Source organism: Notolabrus celidotus, chromosome 19, assembly GCF_009762535.1.
Source record: "Notolabrus celidotus isolate fNotCel1 chromosome 19, fNotCel1.pri, whole genome shotgun sequence".
NCBI classification, from domain to species: domain Eukaryota; kingdom Metazoa; phylum Chordata; class Actinopteri; order Labriformes; family Labridae; genus Notolabrus; species Notolabrus celidotus.
In genome coordinates, this window is record NC_048290.1 from 22,998,921 (window position 1) to 23,022,015 (window position 23,095).

General features: G+C 41.0%; 1 protein-coding gene across 2 annotated transcripts in view; it reads right to left on the reverse strand.

The window, feature by feature from the left end:
- pdlim5b (PDZ and LIM domain 5b) overlaps positions 1 to 23,095 on the reverse strand; it is a 52,126-nt gene that overhangs the window by 27,153 nt on the left and 1,878 nt on the right. For both annotated transcript variants that reach the window (XM_034710123.1, XM_034710122.1), the window contains exon 2: positions 16,841 to 16,946. In XM_034710123.1, the coding sequence (XP_034566014.1) occupies positions 16,841 to 16,939 (99 nt within the window). In that variant the 5' untranslated portion in view covers positions 16,940 to 16,946. The remainder of the gene's footprint in view (positions 1 to 16,840; positions 16,947 to 23,095) is intronic.

Below are 23,095 nucleotides of genomic sequence, written 5' to 3' on the forward strand. Positions count from 1 at the left end.
GGACATTAATAATGTTTGCTTAAGTTGGTTCTGTTTCTGTTTACCTGAGTTGGTTCTGGTTCAGTTTGCTTGAGTTTGGTTCTGGTTCTGTTCTGGTTCTGTTCTGGTATGGTTCTGGTTCGGCTCTGGTTCGGTTCTGTTCTGGTTCTGTTCTGGTTCGATTCTGGTTCACACCTGGTTCGGTTCTGGTTCGGTTCTGGTATGGTTCTGGTACGGTTCTGATTCGGTTCTGGTTCTATTCTGTTCTGGTATGGTTCTGGTTCGGTTCCAGTTCGGTTCTGGTTCAGTTCTGGTACGGTTCTGGTTCAGTTCTGGTTCGGTTCTGGTTCGGTTCTGGTTTGGTTCTGGTTTGGTTCTGGTTCAAGTCTGGTTTGGTGCTGGTACGGCTCTGGTTCGGTTCGGTTCTGGTTCGGTTCCGGTTCGGTTCTGGTATGGTTCTGGTTTGGTTCTGGTTTGGTTCTGGTTTGGTTCTGGTTCGGTTCTGGTTCGGTTTGATTCTGGTTCGGTTCTGGTTCGGTTCTGGTTCGGTTCTGGTTCGGTTCTGGTTGAGTTTGATTCTGGTTCTGTTTGCATGAGTTTGGTTCTGGTTCTGTAGGCTTAAGTTTAGTTCTGGTTCTAAACCTAACCCTAATCCTAACCCTAACCCTAACCCTAACCCTAATCCTAACCCTAACCCTAACCCTAACCCTAATCCTAACCCTAACCCTAATCACAACCCTAATCACAACCCTAACCCTAACCGTAACCTTAACCCTAACCCTAACCCTAATCACAGCGCTTACCCTAACCCTAACCGTAACCTTAACCCTCATCACAACCCTAAGCCTAATCGCAACCCTAACCCTAATCACAACCCTAACCCTAATCACAACCCTAACCCTAACCCTAATCAAAACCCTAACCCTAATCACAACCCTAATCACAACCCTAACCCTAACCACAACCCTAACCCTAATCACAACCCTAACCCTAATCACAACCCTAACCCTAATCACAACCCTAACCCTAACCCTAACCTTAACCCTAATCACAACCCTAACCCTAATCACAACCCTAACCCTAATCGCAACCCTTACCCTAATCACAAACCTAAGCCTAACCCTAATCACAACCCTAACCCTAATCACGACCCTAACCCTAACCCTAATCACAACCCTAACCCTAACCTTAACCCTAATCACAACCCTAAGCCTAACCCTAACCTTAACCCTAATCACAACCCTAACCCTAATCACAACCCTAACCCTAATCGCAACCCTTACCCTAATCACAACCCTAAGCCTAACCCTAATCACAACCCTAACCCTAATCACAACCCTAACCCTAATCACGACCCTAACCCTAACCCTAATCACAACCCTAACCCTAACCTTAACCCTAATCACAACCCTAAGCCTAATCGCAACCCTAACCCTAACCCTAACCCTAATCGCAACCCTTACCCTAATCACAACCCTAAGCCTAACCCTAATCACAACCCTAACCCTAATTACCATCCTAACCCTAACCCTAACCCTAACCCTAATCAAAACCCTAACCCTAATCACAACCCTAATCACAACCCTAACCCTAACCCTAATCACAACCCTAACCCTAATCACAACCCTAACCCTAACCACAACCCTAACCCTAACCCTAATCACAACCCTAACCACAACCCTAACCCTAACCCTAATCACAACCCTAACCCTAACCCTAACCTTAACCCTAACCCTAACCCTAACCTTAACCCTAATCACAACCCTAAGCCTAATCGCAACCCTAACCCTAACCCTAATCGCAACCCTTACCCTAATCACAACCCTAACCCTAACCCCAACCCTAACCCTAACCCTAATCACAACCCTAACCCTAACCCCAACCCTAACCCTAACCCTAATCACAACCCTAACCCTAATCAAAACCCTAACCCTAATCATAACCACATTTTTAGGAATAAAAAGTGTTGCTCTGTCAACATAAACTAAGTTGTACTGACTTGACTTAACTTTTAATGTCCAAACACTTCTGGTTCTGTTCTGGTATGGTTCTGGTTCGGCTCTGGTTCGGTTCTGTTCTGGTTCTGTTCTGGTTCGATTCTGGTTCACACCTGGTTCGGTTCTGGTTCGGTTCTGGTATGGTTCTGGTACGGTTCTGATTCGGTTCTGGTTCTATTCTGTTCTGGTATGGTTCTGGTTCGGTTCCAGTTCGGTTCTGGTTCAGTTCTGGTACGGTTCTGGTTCGGTTCTGGTTCGGTTCTGGTTCGGTTCTGGTTCGGTTCTTGTTTGGTTCTGGTTCAAGTCTGGTTTGGTGCTGGTACGGCTCTGGTTCGGTTCGGTTCTGGTTCGGTTCCGGTTCGGTTCTGGTATGGTTCTGGTTTGGTTCTGGTTTGGTTCTGGTTTGGTTCTGGTTCGGTTCTGGTTCGGTTTGATTCTGGTTCGGTTCTGGTTTGGTTCTGGTTCGGTTCTGGTTCGGTTCTGGTTGAGTTTGATTCTGGTTCTGTTTGCATGAGTTTGGTTCTGGTTCTGTAGGCTTAAGTTTAGTTCTGGTTCTAAACCTAACCCTAATCCTAACCCTAACCCTAACCCTAACCCTAATCCTAACCCTAACCCTAACCCTAACCCTAATCCTAACCCTAACCCTAATCACAACCCTAATCCTAACCCTAACCCTAACCCTAACCCTAATCCTAACCCTAACCCTAACCCTAACCCTAATCCTAACCCTAACCCTAATCACAACCCTAATCACAACCCTAACCCTAACCGTAACCTTAACCCTAACCCTAACCCTAATCACAGCGCTTACCCTAACCCTAACTGTAACCTTAACCCTCATCACAACCCTAAGCCTAATCGCAACCCTAACCCTAATCACAACCCTAACCCTAACCCTAATCAAAACCCTAACCCTAATCACAACCCTAATCACAACCCTAACCCTAACCACAACCCTAACCCTAATCACAACCCTAACCCTAATCACAACCCTAACCCTAATCACAACCCTAACCCTAACCCTAACCTTAACCCTAATCACAACCCTAACCCTAATCACAACCCTAACCCTAATCGCAACCCTTACCCTAATCACAAACCTAAGCCTAACCCTAATCACAACCCTAACCCTAATCACGACCCTAACCCTAACCACAACCCTAACCCTAACCTTAACCCTAATCACAACCCTAAGCCTAACCCTAACCTTAACCCTAATCACAACCCTAACCCTAATCACAACCCTAACCCTAATCGCAACCCTTACCCTAATCACAACCCTAAGCCTAACCCTAATCACAACCCTAACCCTAATCACAACCCTAACCCTAATCACGACCCTAACCCTAACCCTAATCACAACCCTAACCCAAACCTTAACCCTAATCACAACCCTAAGACTAATCGCAACCCTAACCCTAACCCTAACCCTAATCGCAACCCTTACCCTAATCACAACCCTAAGCCTAACCCTAATCACAACCCTAACCCTAATTACCATCCTAACCCTAACCCTAACCCTAACCCTAATCAAAACCCTAACCCTAATCACAACCCTAATCACAACCCTAACCCTAACCCTAATCACAACCCTAACCCTAATCACAACCCTAACCCTAACCACAACCCTAACCCTAACCCTAATCACAACCCTAACCACAACCCTAACCCTAATCACAACCCTAACCCTAACCCTAACCCTAACCTTAACCCTAACCCTAACCCTAACCTTAACCCTAATCACAACCCTAAGCCTAATCGCAACCCTAACCCTAACCCTAATCGCAACCCTAACCCTAATCACAACCCTAACCCTAACCCCAACCCTAACCCTAACCCTAATCACAACCCTAACCCTAACCCCAACCCTAACCCTAACCCTAATCACAACCCTAACCCTAATCAAAACCCTAACCCTAATCATAACCACATTTTTAGGAATAAAAAGTGTTGCTCTGTCAACATAAACTAAGTTGTACTGACTTGACTTAACTTTTAATGTCCAAACACTTGAGCGTTTTTTTTTTCTTGACAAAACAGCTTTAATTTAGACAAAGAAACATACACTCTCCACACTGCTAGACCATGCATTCTGCTTAGTCGGCTATAAGACTCGTCTGTAGTTAAAAGGCAGCACATGGGACATAGAGAGTGTGCCATTGTGTTAAGCCTCATTATAAAGTAGGGGAAATAGAGGGAGGGAGGGAAAGAATGAGGAAGTGACAGTGCTGGTGGCAGTGACCGCAGGCTCATTTTCTCTGGAGTAGTGTTTTCCTTGTGTCATTATCAAGTAAATCAGTGTCGGGAAGTGCAGAATGCATAGTGGAGGCTGATGTATGCATACCAATGTCCTGGAAACCTATAGTGCAGCAACATGCTAAGTGTTGCTCACAAAGGGCAGGCCAGAACACCGCTTCAACTGACTCACTTGCTCAGTCAGTGACCGACAGACTCATACACACTCACACCTGTCAGCATTTAGCAACTCTGTCCTGACTCATTCACTTTCAATAAAATAAGTCATTGCTCCTCAATGTAGAGGCCAATAAAGAGCGTGTAAGCACTCTTCAGAGATCACTGGCATCTGCTGGCTCTGTTGTACTCTTTCAGGCGGCTCCAGAGGTTAATGGCAGGAAGAGAGCTGCTCAGGGATCGCTGAATGGACACGGATTCCTCTCTCTTAATCTCCCCGTGTCTCCGTCTCAGTGTGCCTGTGAGTGGTTGTGTTTGTCCGAGATGAAGAGAGAGTGAAAAGAGATCTCTCCTTGTAGGGATGCGAGAAAAGACAATGCTTTACAGCTCTATATATGGTAGTTCCTCAAACATGTGATCTTAAAAACATAAAGTCTCAAATAAAATATGTGTTTTTGTATGTGGTCAACGACGTTTAATGCTTCAGTCTGCGGTGAACAGAGAGCACTTTATAAATCCAAACCTTCTCCACTCAAACGCTGTCTTTCTCACATGGATACAAAACAAATAGATGTCACAGTAAGAATCTGTGGCATCCGCAGCCTATAAATATAAATCAAGAGAGGTTGGAGTCAGTAGTGGAGAGCAGATAAATAATGAGCAGGAACTTTGGCCGTGCTACTCTTACTCTCTCAAGAATAAGGATGTTATAGCAACGTAGTATCAACCAAAGCTTTTGTGCATTCAGGGACAAAAGCTGAAGTCTTCCCAGGTTAAAAAAAATCATCCAAGCTGGAGGCAAAAAAAAAAAGGTTTAATCCAAAGAGTGAATGGCTATTATCCAGAGTGAGCAAGGGACACTTCCAAATGAATTAAGTGTCTTTCCAACTGTGATTACATGAATGGGATTCCAGCCACATAATGGTGTTACCGCTGTGCTGCTGTGCTCTTCTCCACACCGCTGATTCTACCGCTGTGCACTTACTGGTAATGACCACTCACTTCACACAACAAATGTAAATGTCCCTGCTTCTCCAAATATAGCTTTAATACAGTTTATTGCCCGACACTTGGCGGCAAATCCGATAGTACACTTGAGATTAGGAGATTAATGGCAAGAAAGCCATTTCATTTTTGTCTGAAATCCCTTTGCAGAAGAAAGCATTGTAGAGCGATGAAAGGAAATACAAAGGGATTTTGTGCGAGACTGACGAAAAGCAGAGCAGAAGCCGAGAAAAATTAACAGTCCACTGCTTCCATGTGTTTTCCATCCATACAGACATAATAAAAATAATTTTAAAAAACCCTGTTCTGTCAGACTAATGATCCTAAATAGAGCTATAAATAGATGGAGGAAAATAAAGAGGTCAATAGGTTTCATCATTGGAGAAAATAGGGTACAGAGACTCGGAGAGAAAACAGATTTGTTAAGCTGTTCATACAGCTAGATTTCTATCATGCACTGCGTCCGCTGAGATCCCAGGCAGCTGCCAAAACTCCCGATTTAGTGGTGATGATCAGTCACAGATTATTTCCTAATTTCATGAACCACTGATCACAGTTTGAGTGTTACATCAAACATCTTAGATTCCATGCAAAACTCCCGAAAGGGGAAACATAAAACGGGACATATTTAATTATGGACATATTTAAGCCCTGATGGGATGCTAATCACCTCCCATGCTGGTGTGTAACTTCCTGCCTTCAGTGAAATTCTTATGGAGTAAGGAAAGGGCTGTGGTCTTTTCACATTTCAGAAGTCATGTTACAGGAAGTGTCTTGTGGCGAGGGCTGAAGTCTGTGAGATGCATGTCATGTCTGTGTAGGGCAGAGGCGTAGACAGAGGACCTTATATGGAGAAGACTTTGGGCCTAATATGTCATCACACAAAACTTACGCAGATTGGCTTACTCAGGAAAGCTGAATAACTTGCTTACAAACTTTATTAGTAACAGTTGGAGTTTTATGAGACAGGGGTTTTGTTTGTTGGTTTTGATGTAATGAATTCAACGTGCCTAAAAATATGACTGAGGACTTGAAAATGTTGTCTCTTAATTTCAAAGCACATCAGACAGTTAGTAGTTTTCCTTTCAGGAAGTGGGGCTGTGGTTCCTGTGCTCCACCTGTAAAGCTCATTAAAAGGAATGGTTTACGCTGCAGAATCTCTGGAATTAATTTGTCCGGAGAACACAAGCAGAATTTAAAGAAAACAGATTACAGTCAGGAGAATTCTGCTCTTGTGCACCTGCAACACATCCCAAAAACGTGTTAAAGGATTAAGAGGAGTAGAGTAGAAGAGTGATGCACCCAACAGCTGCTGGGAGGAGACAAAACAGCAAGGGCTCTTTTCCTCTGAGCCAAACATCGCAATTAAAGCCACTTGAGTAGAGGTAGACCCGTGGTTGTCATGGTTTAACCCCAGTCTCTTTCTGCTTCAATAAGGCTGCTGGAAAACAGGAGATTCCAGGCGGACCTACATACGAAGCTCTTAGTCAAATTGCCATGACAACGTAAACAAAACAGCACAAAGCGGTACCAACGCTGCACTGAATAGTGAATGCTCTTTAGTCAGGTCAGAAACAAACCAGCGCTGACTGGCACTGCTGACGCAGATGATATGAAAAGGCTGGTAGCCATGGCAGGGTTTTGAGTCAAGTGCAACTGCTGGTTTCTGTCTCCATTCATCATTCTTTTGACCCTCCTGTGGATTTTTGGATTATGCATAATGTTCTGGATGGTTTACATATTAATGGGTGCACTGGAAGAGGTCTGAACTGTCAAACAAAGGTGATAAAGCTTTGTTCCAACTTTGGAAAGACCTGACTGAGGAGATCAGGGCTGCAAACTCTGAGTCTACTTAAAAATTGCCTTGACTTATGTTCCACATTTTGTTTACACCGTGTGTTCTGGCGCCAAAAGCAAAGGTACCAAATTAACCTGTTTTGGTGTTTTGGAGTCATTTCTGTGTTTGTGATAACTCCCTGGTGGAGGAGAGTGTTGGGACTGATGGTTCGATTTTATCAAGGCTAAGAATGAGAAAAAAAGGCCATTAAAAAGTCCTCTATATATAACAGAACCATAAGCTGTATAAATAATGGATGTAGTATCTGTGACGTCACCCATATGTATCTGAAGCGCTGTTTTGAAGCCAATCGTCAGCGGAAGCCATATTGGATATGCTGAACTCAATCTAACTGCTGCCGTGTGAGGTAATGAGGTGGGCTTTGAGCCTCCTAACCAACAGCTACAGTGTTCCCCCCTGTCAGTGAAGTCAGTCATGTCCTTAAATGGGCAAAACTCGTTATCTTAATATTTTCTGCACCATTGCGTAAAAAAAAAAATAACCCCCCCCCGTACAGTGTGTGCCGATAGAGAAATTAGCTCTTCAGACTGAAGCCGTTTTCCAGGCTGTAAACATGTTTATTTATGCTACAAAGATCGTCTTTTTTTAACTGATGTGTACGTGGTTTCTGGTGTTTCTGCAGCCAGCCTCAAGAGAATGCAGGATGAACTGCAGTTTATAACACTTTTGCATGGGTTTCGTATTTTGAGACCGGAGGTTGCTGCTTGAACAGAACATAGTTTTTCTAGTTTCTAACATCATAACTTAGAAAGCCACTGGGATAGTAAACAGTTATTTCTTTGGTTTGTTTTTTAGGCTTTGATGCCTTTATTTAGAGGACAGGAGTCAGAACAGTGGATAGAGAGGAAAACAAGGGAGAGTGAGGGGGGAATCACATGTGGTAACGGGCCGCAGGTTGGAGTCAAACCAGGGCCTCCTGCTTTGAGGACTATAACGTCTGTATATGGGGTGCACTTAACCACTAACCCAAACCGGCTCCCCAAGCCACTGGAACAAAACAAGAAATGTAATGACATTTATACTGCCCTATAACCCAGAAACTTACACTTTACAGTACTTTACAGCATGGAGACACTGTCAACAAGCCAAAAGGATAGTTAATGGTGGTGAAATCTTTAATCAAACTGACCTTATGTCATCTTTAAAAATCTTTAATTTCCATTACTTATAGTTGATATTGCTATTATTATTGTTTTTGTCATATGCCTTGCCATAGTACCACTTTTAGCAGTATTAGCACTATAACGCTGTATTTTCTGTTTTGTTTTTTATTGAGTGAATTTCCTTTCTCTCTGTTTGTCTGTCCTTGTCCTTCTCTCTCTTTCTGTCACTCACTTTCTAACTCCAACTCTTTCTACGCCCATCCAGTCAAAACGTCTGCCTCGACTAGATGGGATTATTGTTGATATGCATTAGGCTGAGAGAGCACTGACAATCACTGAGAATATCATGTCATGTCTGTTGAGGTGGTCTTATTGCAGTAATGAAAGTAGCTACTTCAGGTTCTTTAGATCATTCTTGTTGTATGTGTCTGATGTACTTTTCATGTTTTTAAGTTGTGCTGTACCACAAATTGTCTCTTTGAGGACATTAACATTTTCTAAACTAAACTTTTGGTTTCCTGCTCAATGTTTCCTCCAGTTAAAGTGAGTGTTTTCTCATTGGTGGATCAATGTTAGGTGTCTCTAAATAATATTAGACAACCTCTTTATGTATCCTCTTCATTTGGTGCTGTATATAAAAAAGTTTTCTTGATTGATGCGACAAAGCTATAAATTCAGGAAGTAATGCAACCTGCAATAATTACCACAAGTACAGTGGGTCTATTGTGTTTGGGTCACGTGGATTGTTCCTGTAAATTACTTTTATCAAAAGGGGAAAAAAAGAAGTTGATCTAAATCAAACAGTGACAGCTCTGTTATTCTTTATAGTGCTGCCATACAGCATTAGGAAGATTGAAAGCAGATGCCTTCAATATAATGTCAGACAGACACCAGGGAGATCAAACTGGGATCAAACACATACTGCAGATATCTACTGAGACCATATGTAACCTGAACACATCTTCAGGACCCTGCATCAAATCCCAGATTACTAAGTATGCCGTGTGAAGTGTAAAAACCTGAAGCAGTGAAAAATTGGACAGATCTCAGTGGTTTTATTAAATTTTAGTTTCCGTGTATGAATGCTCGAGAGATTGGAAGACAAGAGACAGATAAAAGAATTACACACAATCTGTTTGGCAGCAAAGCAGCCCAGACCACAAACTATCCGTCTTAAAGGTTTCCTGAAATGCCAGGGGAATTTTTCACTGCTTGAGTTTATTTTTTCTGGACGTGAGCAGAACTAAAAGTTACGGCTCAATGTCAGTCGGAGCAAGACAGATTATTCTTTATCCAATGAGCTCCACGAGATATAAACTACTTTCTGTATTAAGCGTAAATCAATGGCAAAATACAAGAGACAGGTTTCCACAAACTGCAGGGATTCTTTTAGTTGAACTCCAGCGTTTTATATCACATAATGTTTTTATCTGATACTCAACTTTGATTCTTTCCTGACCTGAGTGAGAAGCCAATACTCATTTAATTAGATCTACCATTATCTTTGGTGTGATATTATTTTGATTCTATTTTAATTTAAGTTTTCTTTAACTGTTTGTGAGGATCTCTCCATTTGGGTTGATTTACAAGCCCCCTGTGGACTAAGTGGTACCTCTTCACCGTTTGCAGAATATTACCTGTACGAATTTCAAAAGACTTCTTAAAGACGAACGTCTGACACCCTTTCACATCTGAAGACAACATGTCAGAGAGTCAAAGAGTATTCAATCACAGACTAAAGATTTCACAAAGAGAGGGTCATTAACTGCAAGAACAACTAGATTCATAGCCCCATTTGGAACAGTTGTTAGCTAGCTAGCTGTAGCCCTGGGGGTTTCGAGGGCTGCAGCAATTTCTCTTTTTGGGAGTTCACTTCAAAGAGGCATTCTTGCTCTCTCCACAGCTCCTCCACTTTCTCTTCCTTTTTCCCAGCCCAAGACAACCACTTTCGCCTCCCTGTCCTGTTTGTTTTGCTAGTTTGCAGCTTCCTGTTTGAGACAATTAGTGTAAGACATGAATCAAGAACTGTGACAATATTAAACATGTTTAATTTCATCATAAAACCAAGATGAGAAAAATACTTCCTTAAAGCAGTCCAGACTGAGTTTTATGACAAACTCATACCAAACAGCTGAGATTTCATGATTTGATTTTGGATATTGAAATGTATAACTTGAAATGCTGTTCGGTGAAAAGCCATCATTGCAGGAAGTCATTACCGTTACAATTATGAAGAAAAACACTTTGTTTGCACTGTAAATTATTCATCTGATACTAACTGGGTCTCTGTATACAGGGAATCAAAAAATGAAACGATGATGATGGTCTGGTTTTCTTTGGTTTAAAAAGGCATCAGTATAATTTGAAATCAAAACTCCTCACAGTAGGTTTTTTAGTAGCTGGATACCACTGAAGGTTATCCGTTTGTTCAACATATCAAGCCTGAAAGCACTTTTCAAACTAGTGTTTAGAGAAGAAATTGAACTTTTGGTCAACCTTTCAAATTTAGCATATGCTCAATCTTAAACGTCATAACATTTACAGACAAAGGGGGAGTAACTACTGGGTATAAGATATGTTTACAGGGACATCAAAGAGCACATTTAAGGGTGTTTCAAACTAAATTTAATTCACAAAAGTTGAAAAATCAACTCCAGCTGTTTTGGTTGCTCGAAGAAATCTGCTCAGTGTGGCTCAGTTTGCTTTTGGTCTGAGATATAATGAATCATTCCAAATGCAATGTTGGCAATCATAATACTCATTTAATTTTTATTGCCTCACTTATAATTGATACATCTCTACATCATCAACACTTAATACACTACGGAACAACACATACTTTATGCAGTTATAACATTGGACTGTCTCGCTCTTCTCTTAAAAAGAAAGCACCATGAATGCCTCTCACTCCTCATGTTGATGTGGGTTGCCCAGATACTCCACATCATCACATTCCTCTTTCTTTGAGAGTGAGAGTAGCTTCACCATATTAACACATAATGGAGGTGCTTGAAGTAGAACAAATCCCCAAGCTCAAAGCCAACTGCAAACACAGAGCTAAATTTAGTTTGTTCAAAGTTTACTCAGAGTATCACATGCTGCTAAAACAACAACCAGAGAGACGCCAGAGACAAGGGGGGAAAGAGGGGAGGGGTCAATGGGAAAAGAGGGGGTAATTGACCCCAAACTGACCTACAGTAACCAGACATTTAGAGGAGGGTGAGTTAAAGTTACTCCTGTGAGTGAGCATTACATAATATTTACTTTAGAATAACACTGAAGTGAATTTATGTCCAAACTGTTCACCTCAATTCACTGCCCCTAAATTGATCATTTACGCAAGTGTTATGTTTTTTCTTTTGAGTAGATATTTTCCATTGCTTCATAAGCAACGCAAAAAAAAGATGAGTGATGGTCCTTTTCATGTAAAGCTCGTCAAGAAATGCCTAAAAAGGAGCTTGAATAACCCCAGACGATGAGGAGGGAAAGAGTCTGGGGGAACAGGAACACATTAACCCCCCCACGTTACGTACATAACTGGGCCTTTCCTCCATATGTCACCCTTAAAGTATTGGGTGGTCTCACTTAGCAGCAATCCAGCTGCATTCTTCAAAGTGTAATCATGTTAAATACATGAACACAGGTTAAGTCGTTTGTCTCTGCAGCCTTTTTTAATCATATACTCCTGTAGTATATAATACATGTTATCTTTGTAACCCTGAAACTACGACTATGGTTATCCTTAATGCTTTAAAAGATGAGGAAACTATTTGCTCATTGATTCTGTAAGCGTTTCACATTGTGACACACTAGATATTACGCAGTGTTCACTGTACGACTTATGTTATGTTCTCCATCTCATACTTTAATTGCATTATTACAAGGCCAAAGTCAATTACATCTTGAAAAAAAAAGTCATAGGAGACCAGGCTGTGGTCGTCTTGTAAGCAACCAGCCTCATATACTGTACTGTACAGCATGTAATCTTAGGATCAGTTACATATGGGGAATATAAGTAGAGTCATTACATCATTATTCTATGGTAATTGCAACCATCTAACCAAAATATATAGATATACTGTAAAGGGAAAGCAACAAACGCATTTCATTCTCTGCAAATTGAGTGGATTTATCATTGTTGGTGTTAAATGAGCCTTAAAACAGGTCTATGTTAAACATTACTGCACTCTATTCCTCAAATGAAGAAGCCCAAGTAATGGTTGAAGTGTTTGTATATAAGCTACTTCTGCTTACTTCTTCCTTTTATAATATATTTGCTCCTTTAACTTAAAAAAACAAAGACAGAAATGATTAGCGATTGCTTAGACCAGTAATTCCCAAACTGGGAGGGCATGACCCCTGCAGGGGGAGAGCAGAGTTATGACAGGGGGGCGCTGTAAAGCCTAATGAAAACAACACACACAGCTCTGCACTGCTGTTAAATCATGGACTGTCAGGTAAACATAAAGCAAACAATCAATCTACAAAAAATAATGCAACTACTAAAATAAAGAAAGAAAGTTATAAAAAGTCATACCTTGGTCAAACTTGACCTCTGCCAACAGTTCAGTTGGGCTGCACACACATTAAAAACTTGGATGTGGCATGTTGCAGTGTAGCTCTCAGCTACAACCGTTGTAAAAGGGACTTCATTTTCCAGTTAGATGTCAAACACTGAAGGTGTAATTCTGCATGTTTGCAGGCAATGATGCCATAACCATATTGATACAGGACATGTCTCAGTGTGATTTAGTGTGTATGAATGCATGTTTGTGTCCATGTGTATTATAAGGGGAAGCAGGAGCATGAAAATAATGGCATCTACTAAAGGGGGACATTGCAGGAAGAGTTTGGGAACCACTGGCTTACGGCCAAATTCCACCTGATCACTGTTTCTGTTTCTGATCCGTCACTGCACCGGATGGATGAGAGAGCACAGCGCCGGACCGCAGTGGATTGGAGACAGACTGAACACGGATCTGGTGGAAGTCCAGGGTTAGACTGAGTTGATGCATAAACTTTTTAGCATAATTTAACCTTAAACATCTCGACCATGTTAGCTGTACCTTATTTGAAAGAAGGATTGGAAGAAAAAAGTGCTTGAACAATGAAAAAAGAACCTGTGCCATATGGTGTTATTGACTGGGATGCACTGGGATGAAAATATGTTGCAGGAATGACACTAACCAACAAATGTGCTGGAATGAGAATCTGTGAGTTTCATGTTGCCTGGCTCAGCAGTACTGTGGCACGCACAAGACCACCGATGACTCAACGCAGGACACAAGGGATAGTCAAAACATTGAGGGTTCATAGCTTTCTGCCCTGAAGAATGAAGAAATTATCAAAGCTACCACATTATAAGCTTGGGAATTTAACAGACTCAAGGTTTCCGTGTAGCTTTTTGACCCCTTTTTAACCCACCTGTCTTGATTCTCTCTTACAATCAGAACATGACACAATGCAGACAGCACAATCAAAGCTCAGGTGCCCATCTGTTCTCTTTCTCCCCTTCAAGTTTTACTGAGCCCAGTGAGCGCACAGCAGCATGTCACGTGACAAATCATGGTCACCAGTTTGTATGTTATAGCTCTTTTGAAGTAAAAGTCTAAATAGGAGCAATTCAATGGAATATAGTGAGGGCACCCTCACTCAAGAGTTCTAAGTGAAATGGCTGAACTGTTGAAAATAGAGAGGTATTCTAAGCAGATGTTGGCCGTGTGTGTTTTCTTAATAGCTGATGCCAAACGTTAAAGGGCAACAGAGGCAAACAGCCAGTTTGATGCTGAGCTTATTTTCCTTTTCCTCTGTGAAAAGTTTTTCTACTTTCAGATAAGGTGATCCAACATCTAATCTAGTGAAAAGTGTCTGTGCTCCATTCATATGCTGTGTTTGAGATACGATGCAAACATGTCTGCTGACAGCTACATGCCACAGTGACAACATAATGTCCTGCGTTCCATTGTTATCATAGCGGCACGGCATAAAAATAGTCAGGACAGCTATTCTGGCCTTTTGTACTCGTACAGCATATCATATTTCCACTTGAGAAAAGTCACTCTTCCTCTCCACACGTAGCTTTCACAGTTCTATAACTGATCCTGCCCACAACAAATAAACAGTCACTGACCTTAGCTGTGACATTAAGATTGCAATTACATAACAGGAAGCGGCAGGAAGTGAAGAACATGGCACATTCTGACGCCGCTAGTGTTGTTGTCAAAGCACAGGCTTTACTAGTTGAGGAGAAACGTCCTATTTTTAATCCTGTTTGACAAGAAGAAATGTTTGTTTAATTAGGACACTTCAGACTTCCTGGTGCTGAGAAAGACTCAACACTCAGGGGTCCAGCAGAAAAATGTGCAGGATCCTAATAATTGGATTACTATTATTACCTCTTTGTCTAAAAACATTCAACTCACACATTTTCTCTACTTTCGATGTGTTTAAAACAGAATAATTTAAATGTTTTTTGAACATGCTTTTGAAAAAGTTGCCCTATAGCAACCCCATATTTCAATATTTCCAAAAATTTAAAAATGTGGGGCTGTAAGCACCTGTTTATGGCTGGAGGTGCTAGCTCTGCTAATGTTAACCAATCTAGGCAAACCAACTAGGCATAGTTTACCTGCAGACTGTGATCCTGTGTTTGTGTTGAATAAATCGTGCTCCATTTTGACTGTGCTCTGAGTGCTTTTGACCTTTAGACAAGTAAGTTAGTCTTAATCAATCAATAAGACTTCATTTGTAAAGCGCTTCTCATACAATAACATTGTAACACAAAGTGCTGTACATAAAAACAAATTAAAATAGAATAAATTAAAAATATAATAAAATAAAAAGACCCCCCCATCCTAATCCCAACCCCAGCCTGACCCCAAACCCACCCCACAATCCTACGGTTAAGAACATGATATATGTCCAAATAATAATAATAATAATAATGGTAAAATAAGATAAATAAATAAATAAAAAATAAAAAAGGAGTTTCAGAACGAACTGAGGAAACGCTGCCATGACATCTTAATGAGGGGACACTGGAGGTAAAATAAGATGTTAAACCTCAACACAGGAAATTAAACTCACCAAAATAAAATCAATTAATGAGGTAATAAAACGCTAAAATATTAAACCAGTAAAAAAGAGTAAGATGCTACACCTAAAAAAGTGACTCAAATTGGAACTAGATAGTAAATAAATAACCATCGTGTCTGCTCCAAACCAATTAAAAACCCCTGGTACTGATCTGAAAAGATCTTTACCTTCTCTCAGTAAGTTAGTTTGGTTAGTGGAGGGGGTCAGATGTCAACACTGTGGCCCCGTCTGCCAATACCTACTGTGCAGACTGGCTCCAAAAACATTACCAGCACAATCTGTCATCAGTATGACCTGTCAAAGGGGATATTACTTCACAACAGGAGGATAACGCTGTCCCTCTCTATATATAGTCCATCTTCTAGCCAACAAATAGAAAGCCATACGCTCATATTTTAGCATTTTGGCTTATTTTTACAATTGACTGGGTCCATACTTGAATAAAGTCTCTCCTAGGCCCTTCGTCCAACACTTTGACACTTGCTCATTATGGAATCCTCATAATTGTCATAGTTCAGACTTCACTAGAAGAGGACATTTTTTGATCAAATCTGACGAACAAATATTTTGGCATCCTTTAGGTTGAAAAACGACTGCCACTTCACAGACTAATAACAGACTGTACACAATATTTTTGTTTATTGGACGACAATAACAGGGTTTTGCACTGAAGTGCCTTACACCATGAACATAAACACTGTAACTATGTTTAGGCTGAGGCTGGATCCATCTCATAAACAAGTTGTTTTTCAAACAGTAGTTTCCCCGTCAGTCCTTCTCTCATCTAAGGACGCAGCAGAACTTGATCTTAGCCTGAGCAAAAGTCAAGTTTTATGTGGCCCAAAGTCACAAATAGTTATTACAGACCTCTGGCTTTCTGGAGTTTCAGCTAGACAGACATTCTAAGGACGTTTTCCTATGGTTCCACAGGAGACCAAGAGTATAAGTCTCCTGGGCCCCGCATATGGACTGACGCCAGGGAAAAAGGTCAGGACACTTTGCACTATCCCTCATCAAACGACAGCAGCCGTTAACAGGTCTCAAACTAATCCCCAAAACACATCTCCAAAGGCCTTCGGAGAAATTCAACAGAGTTTTTTTTATTTGATGGACGTTTGGTTATGGTTCAGTTATGTAACATTGTTTTGACAATAGTCATAGCCTTGACAGGAGGGAGGTCAAGACCACTGTGGAGGCCATGAGCTGTTACACACGAGGTGTCTAAATACAGCAATGAGAGTGACACAGGAGATGAATGGCACACGCACTTTCACCACTGACTGGGCAAGAGGCATAGTGGACATAAACGGCATTCCTCAGAGGTGACTCCCGTGGAGGGAAGGGTACGTAAGTGATGTGTGTTTGTTTGTGTGTGTGTGTGTACAACTCACCCGTGAGATGGTGAGGGGCAGGCAGAAGTCCTTCCCTCCCTGAAGTCTGAAGCCCCAGGGGGCGGGGCCAGCCAGGGTGACGCTGTAGCTGCTGCTCATGATTCACCTGAGGACAGAAGAACACATGTGATTAAGCAAAAGACAATATCAACACTGATATTTAACCAAACAAGAGACAGGTTTCGTACTTAGATCACAGAGTAGAGGGAGAGAGTGAAAAGAGGAGGAGGAGAATAACAGGAAAAAGAGGATGTAAACAACCTGCAGGTCTTCCGGTACAGTAATACACAAAAAGTGTGCAGGCAAAACTGGCATTTAGAAAAGATTACAATTATCAAGGTAAAGAGATGTTAACCGTAAGTTCCACCAAACCCAAACAGAAGAGTTTCTCTGTTAAGTCTACATGAAAGCTATGACAAACAAAGAAGCAACGGATAAGCTGTAGAGTACTTTGAAGATTTGTTTGCAGTAGAAATTCAAGATTATCAAAATCCTCAGAATGGATAACCCCAGTTTGCATGATCGTTTCAAAGAAATGAAAAAATAAGATTGAGGGTAAGCACGTTAGCAGGATTTGGGGTAAAAAAAAAAAAAGCATTAAATCCACTGTAAAGTGTTCTTTGGAGGTGTAGATTTCAGGCCAGGCCTATTGATAAAAACCTGTTTACCATTTTGAGTTGTGTTTGTTAAAAAGTCATGACGAGGCGCTGGTTGCTTCCTGAATACAGGAGTGGATTAATTTAGTAAATGATGTCTATGTTATGGAAAGGTTTCTGTTTACGACTTCAGAAGGATGCATTTATTAAACTCTGGACCAAATGGACTAACTATGTGAAACCCCTACAGACAGATTTAGCGGATTATACCATTCAAGGGCCCGGTGATGCTGTCTTGTCTGAGCAAATTGCATGTTTGTGGGTTTTTTTTTATTTTTTTTTATCAATTTTCTGTCACTTATCTCACCTTGAAATGCTTCTGGCTCACTCTAACATATATTGTCTCCCTCAGGTTGTATTTAGTTCTAATAATCTCTTACATGTCAATGCTCTGTGTAACAAACTGCTGTCCAATTACAAAAATAAAGAATTTCAAACAAAAAAAAATCCATAGTAAAGTACTGAGAACACAAATCTTAGATCAGTGACTCTGAAGCTGAGCTTTGGACCCATCATCACCATGTCCTTTCACTCAACCCGTGGGGTGTGAAAGTTGTGTTATGACAACAGTATCCAGACAGACACAAACCACCAACTCTCGTCAAAAAAAAAAAAAACTTAGATACTACCATACCCTGAAACATAAGCAACACTTTTGCAAGAGTCATCCAAACTATAATCCCATGGTCTTAAAACACACAGGGGGAATGAACAAAGAAACCAGATGCCAGAAAAATTAGGCATTGAAAGACATCGGCATCATCTGTCTTTTTTCCAAAGACTTCGAACCACTTAGCAAAGATTATTTGGTGCGGTGAAATATTTCATGCCTTATTGAGTTTCACTGGTTTAAGCCCCGTCTGTCATGCATTCCTTCTCGTGAAAAAATTGAAGCTGCAGGCTTATTATTAGATGAGACTGGGGTTAAGTGCAGTCATATGTTACATTTTAAGAGCATTATTGAATTTATTAGGTTTTTTTAAAGGAAATTGGTATACCATACTGGTAGAACGTGGCTCTTTCCAGAGTCTGGTATAAGTATTTAGCTAACAGGCTGTAGTGGATCTGTCAGTGTGTGTCTGTGTGTGTGTGAGCCCCAAATGTCAGAAATAAAACTCATCATGTGGAAACATGTCACCTTTGCCCTGTCTAACAGGAAGGGGGCATGTTGACATGAAAACATGACATCACAGACTGATCCACCAGCTTTATATGTCATGTACAGATAATTATAATTGAACAGAAAAGGGGGGGGTGTAGAAGCAAAACCAAGCAGCAACCTCCAGCCGCAAGAATTGAAGTTTATGTGGAAGTGTTAAAAACTCCAGTTCCTCAAGTGTCCACTTGAGGCTGGCTCCAGAAGAACTGGAAACCACATACACGCAAATTTAAAAAAGCCGATCTTTAAAGCAGAAATAAACATGTTGGGGTGCTGGTGGCCTAGCGGTCTAAGCGCCCCACCTATCGAGGCTATAGTCCTTGTCGCAGAGGTCGATGGTTCGACTCCAAGCTGGTCGACCATTCGCTGCATGTCTTCCCCCCCTCTCTATTCCCCCCGTTTCATGTCTCTCTTCAGCTGTCCTGTAAATAAAGGCGAAAAAGACCAAAAATATTAAAAAACAAAAAATTAAATTAAAAAAAAACATGTTCACAGCCTGTAATCTGGATAGCTCATATCTCAATTGGCACACACTGTATGGGGGGTTCATTTTTCATAACTGGGCAGTTTTAAAGATATTACCAGTTTTCCATCATGAGAGGCACAGCTGACACTACTTTACACTTTTACACTGTAGCTGTTAGCTAGGAGGCTCAAAGCCTGCCTCTTTACGTCACACTAGCTCAACAGCAGTCAGGTTGAGTGCTGCATATCCAATATGGCTGCCGCTGACGATTGGCATCAAGACAGCACTTCAAAAACATCACGGATACTACGTCCATTATTTATACAGTCTATGAGCAAACCGACCCTAACTTTTGTCAGACAGGTGTTAAATGTTGTCTGGTGTTTCTGTGGAGCAACTTGGATAAGACAGTAAAGAAAATGGGCGTGAAAAAAATAAAGAAGTATTCACAGGTTTGTGCGTCTGGGCAGTGCAGAGGGAAATACTTCTCTGATGAGTATCTCATGAATAATAATGCCTTGTGCTCCCCAAGGCATGTCATTTTGAGGTTGTAAGTCATGCTGCCATCACAGCACCACCTGCTCTGACTCGTCACCTGGTCAGCGCTGTGAGACATGCATCAAACCAGAGGGTTGGCCCACACGTACGCTGTCTCAGCATCATGCCCGCAGGGGAACAGGCTCTTACAAAGATCTGGCGAAGAAGCCGCAAAAAGGACGTGAGGAGAAGGAACAAAATCTTGTGTGAAAGTGATAAGGAGGAGGTGAACACTTGGAGAGCACACTTTTGTAATCAATCAAATACGCCTGAACACAAATACGCATGCACACATGTGGAATATGCAGGTCTATAATAAGAGAGCAATAAAGACAGCTGTCTCCTTCAAGGTGAGCCAAGATGTGAGTAGAGACGTTCTTAAACCATTCTGACCTTCACTAAACCAACATACAGACTTAAGTATTGGCCATGACCAAGTACCCATCAAACACCAACGCAGTGAAAAACAGATATCATTATGTCTTGACAGCTGTATATTACTAACTCTGTGTGGATGTCAGGGAAACCTTGTTTTTTTAAACCAAACTGCTTTACTTTATAATTTTACAAGGGGTGGGGCAAACGATCAATGAGGCCATATATTGTTATCCTTAAAGTTAAATGTATTGAGGCATGTTTTCCTGTAACGGATAGGAAAGCTGAAGAGAAACAGCAAATGAGGGGACTGGAGAGTGGGGGAAGACATGCAGTAAATGGTTGATGCTGGAATCAAACCTGCGACCTCTGCAACAAGGGGTATAGCCTCTGTATGAGGGGCGCGTGCTTAGACCGCTAGGCCAACAGCACCCCATATATGTTATCGTAACTTGTGATCCAATTATTGTATTACAGCAAAATACCTTTAAGTTAATTTTAAGAATAGTTTGTCTCTAAAAAGATTTCCCTTCTGCTTTGACTCATCACGTCACTACCTTATGACTCCTGGCGGTGGCACTAATGACAGTTATCCTACTTTTAAGGGGTATCTTGTAGTCCTCAGGTAATCAGATATCATGGAGTATCATCATAAGATTGTCATTGACTGCAAATTGTCAATTATTATAGAATCCCTAAATTGTGATGTTGTCATTATCATTAGCCATGTATCGGGCATTTTGTATTGGTTACATTGCGGTAGGGTAGTGTATCGTATGGCATCAAATCATATTGTGTAGTGTCTTTTTGTATCATGAATTGCCCTGCAAGTCCAACCCCCAATCTTATAATGAAGTTTTATAATGTTTAATAAAAATGTTATGTAAAAAAAAAGCCTTACAATAAAAAAAAACCTCTTTCCTCTGAAATGTATCTAGCTTTGGCCAGCGTGACACTCCCAGCTAGCGCCAAACTGTTGTTTGCTTTTGTTTTATGATAATTAACCTACAGCCTTTGTTCTTTCCTGTTCTAAAACAAGAGACACTAGCTGCAGCCATAGTATATAATAGCTTTGTGTGTGCTATAGTTTTGGAAATGAAATAAAAAATAGGGATGCACCGAAAATTTGGCCACAGAAAATGGCCCAAAAGTGCATTTTCGGTTTCTGAGAAAAAAAAGCGAACATGGAGACCTGTCACTCAGCCGCAGACCCCAGCTAAGTGTCTCCACTGTGCGCAACACCTTCAGCTGATTCACATAGAAACATGATCTAAACGTAAAACAATAGAACACCTCCCTGATAGGAATGAAATATAAGACCACATGAATTTTGTTCCATGTGATATGAAATCGAAACAAAAAAATGTGTTTGAGTAAGTTCTTAACAAGAATATTATATTAATCAATAGTCGATTCATTGTTGACATCCCTAGTACACAATTATAGCCATAAATGCAATGGTACTAATAATTGGCATAATCATTTATTTCAGTGTTTCGGTTTCCTCATTTTCGGTTATCAACTTTTGTACTTGCTTAGGCTAGTTACCCCATTAAAGCTTATATCAGAGGCATTTCTAATAGGGGCAACACTCAATTCCAAGGGAAATTGTGTACATTCATTGCTTAATATTTAGCACATTCTATTAAACCAATAATAACACTATTCTTAGGCTGTTTCAAATCAACATCTTTGCCATAACCTGTCATATGGACAGCTTACCTCAGTATCAGTGCTACCAAAACAAAATGAAAGCAGCTGATGTGCTAACCTCAGAAAAAGGAACTCAGCAACAACTTACACACCGCTGCAAGGTTTGTTTGCCAATTCACTGAAGCTGACAGCTCTGAGCTGGGAAGCCTGACAAACACTTAATCTTGTTGGCTGCAAGACACAATGGACATGAATACTTCAGGTTTTATGCAGAGATCTTTGAACCGAGGGTCATAGCTTGAGGACACGCTCCTATTGTTATATATATAAAAAAGAAAACAGCCCTGCAGAAAAACACACCATTGGATAGCTCTTTAACAAATGTGTCATTTGTTGACAAGAGATTTTCTCAGTCTAAGATTTCAAGACCAACAGGGACATCCCAATACCAGGCACATAAAAAATTGATTCTTAACAGACTAGTCATGCTTGTCCCTCGTATCAGCATTTCTCTTCCTAATATGGAGTGAACAAACCTTAGGCTCATGTCATGTCTCTGCTTGTTGTGTAATCTCTAATGATATCATGCACAGACGTGAGGAGACACACCTTTAATGTTCCCAAACAAGAGGGAAACTGTCGAGCTCTGCACAAGCAGTTTACAAGCAGCAGTACCCACATCAAAAGATCACTGAGCTGGTAGCAGCATTCACTCTGGTTATTCTCCACACGGGTCTTATCTTTCAGGTTCCTGTCATATAAAGGCAATCTAACACACAGAATATTTCAGCGCTCTCACACCATAGAGGAGATTAAAGCTCTGTTCTTTCAGCACAGCACAAAAGGGACCTGCTGGCCAACTTATCTATGATCTCACTCATTCATGTCATGTAATCACAGCCAGAGTCGCTTGTTAATCTTATTAATAGGAGGACTATCTTACACTACATCTGGATGTTCTTGAATTTTCAGTTATTAAAAGTACTTTGTTGTACTTGAGTTTGGAATTGAGGAACCTTCATGGTCATGGTTGTCTGAGAAACATCCTTAAAAGTTAAAAGTTATCTCACAGCACAAAAGCTTTCCTCATCATAAATCAAACACGGGTCAGCGGATTTCAATGGAAGTCCCATTCACTTCTCTGACCTCAATGACCCTCTTTAGTGTGTGTGTGTGTGTGTGTGTGTGTGTGTGTGTGTGTGTGTGTGTGTGTGTGTGTGTGTGTGTGTGTGTGTGTGTGTGTGTGTGTGTGTGTGTGTGTCCAACTCCAACTCCAACTCCAGCTGTGTACAGTCATGTTTCCTGTATTCTGTAAGTATCAGGCAGGAAATGTCCAAGTTCTGTTGAACATAAAGTCTATTATTTAATTATTTGGAGTTTCAGACGTCACGCTGCTTTCACAATGCTTT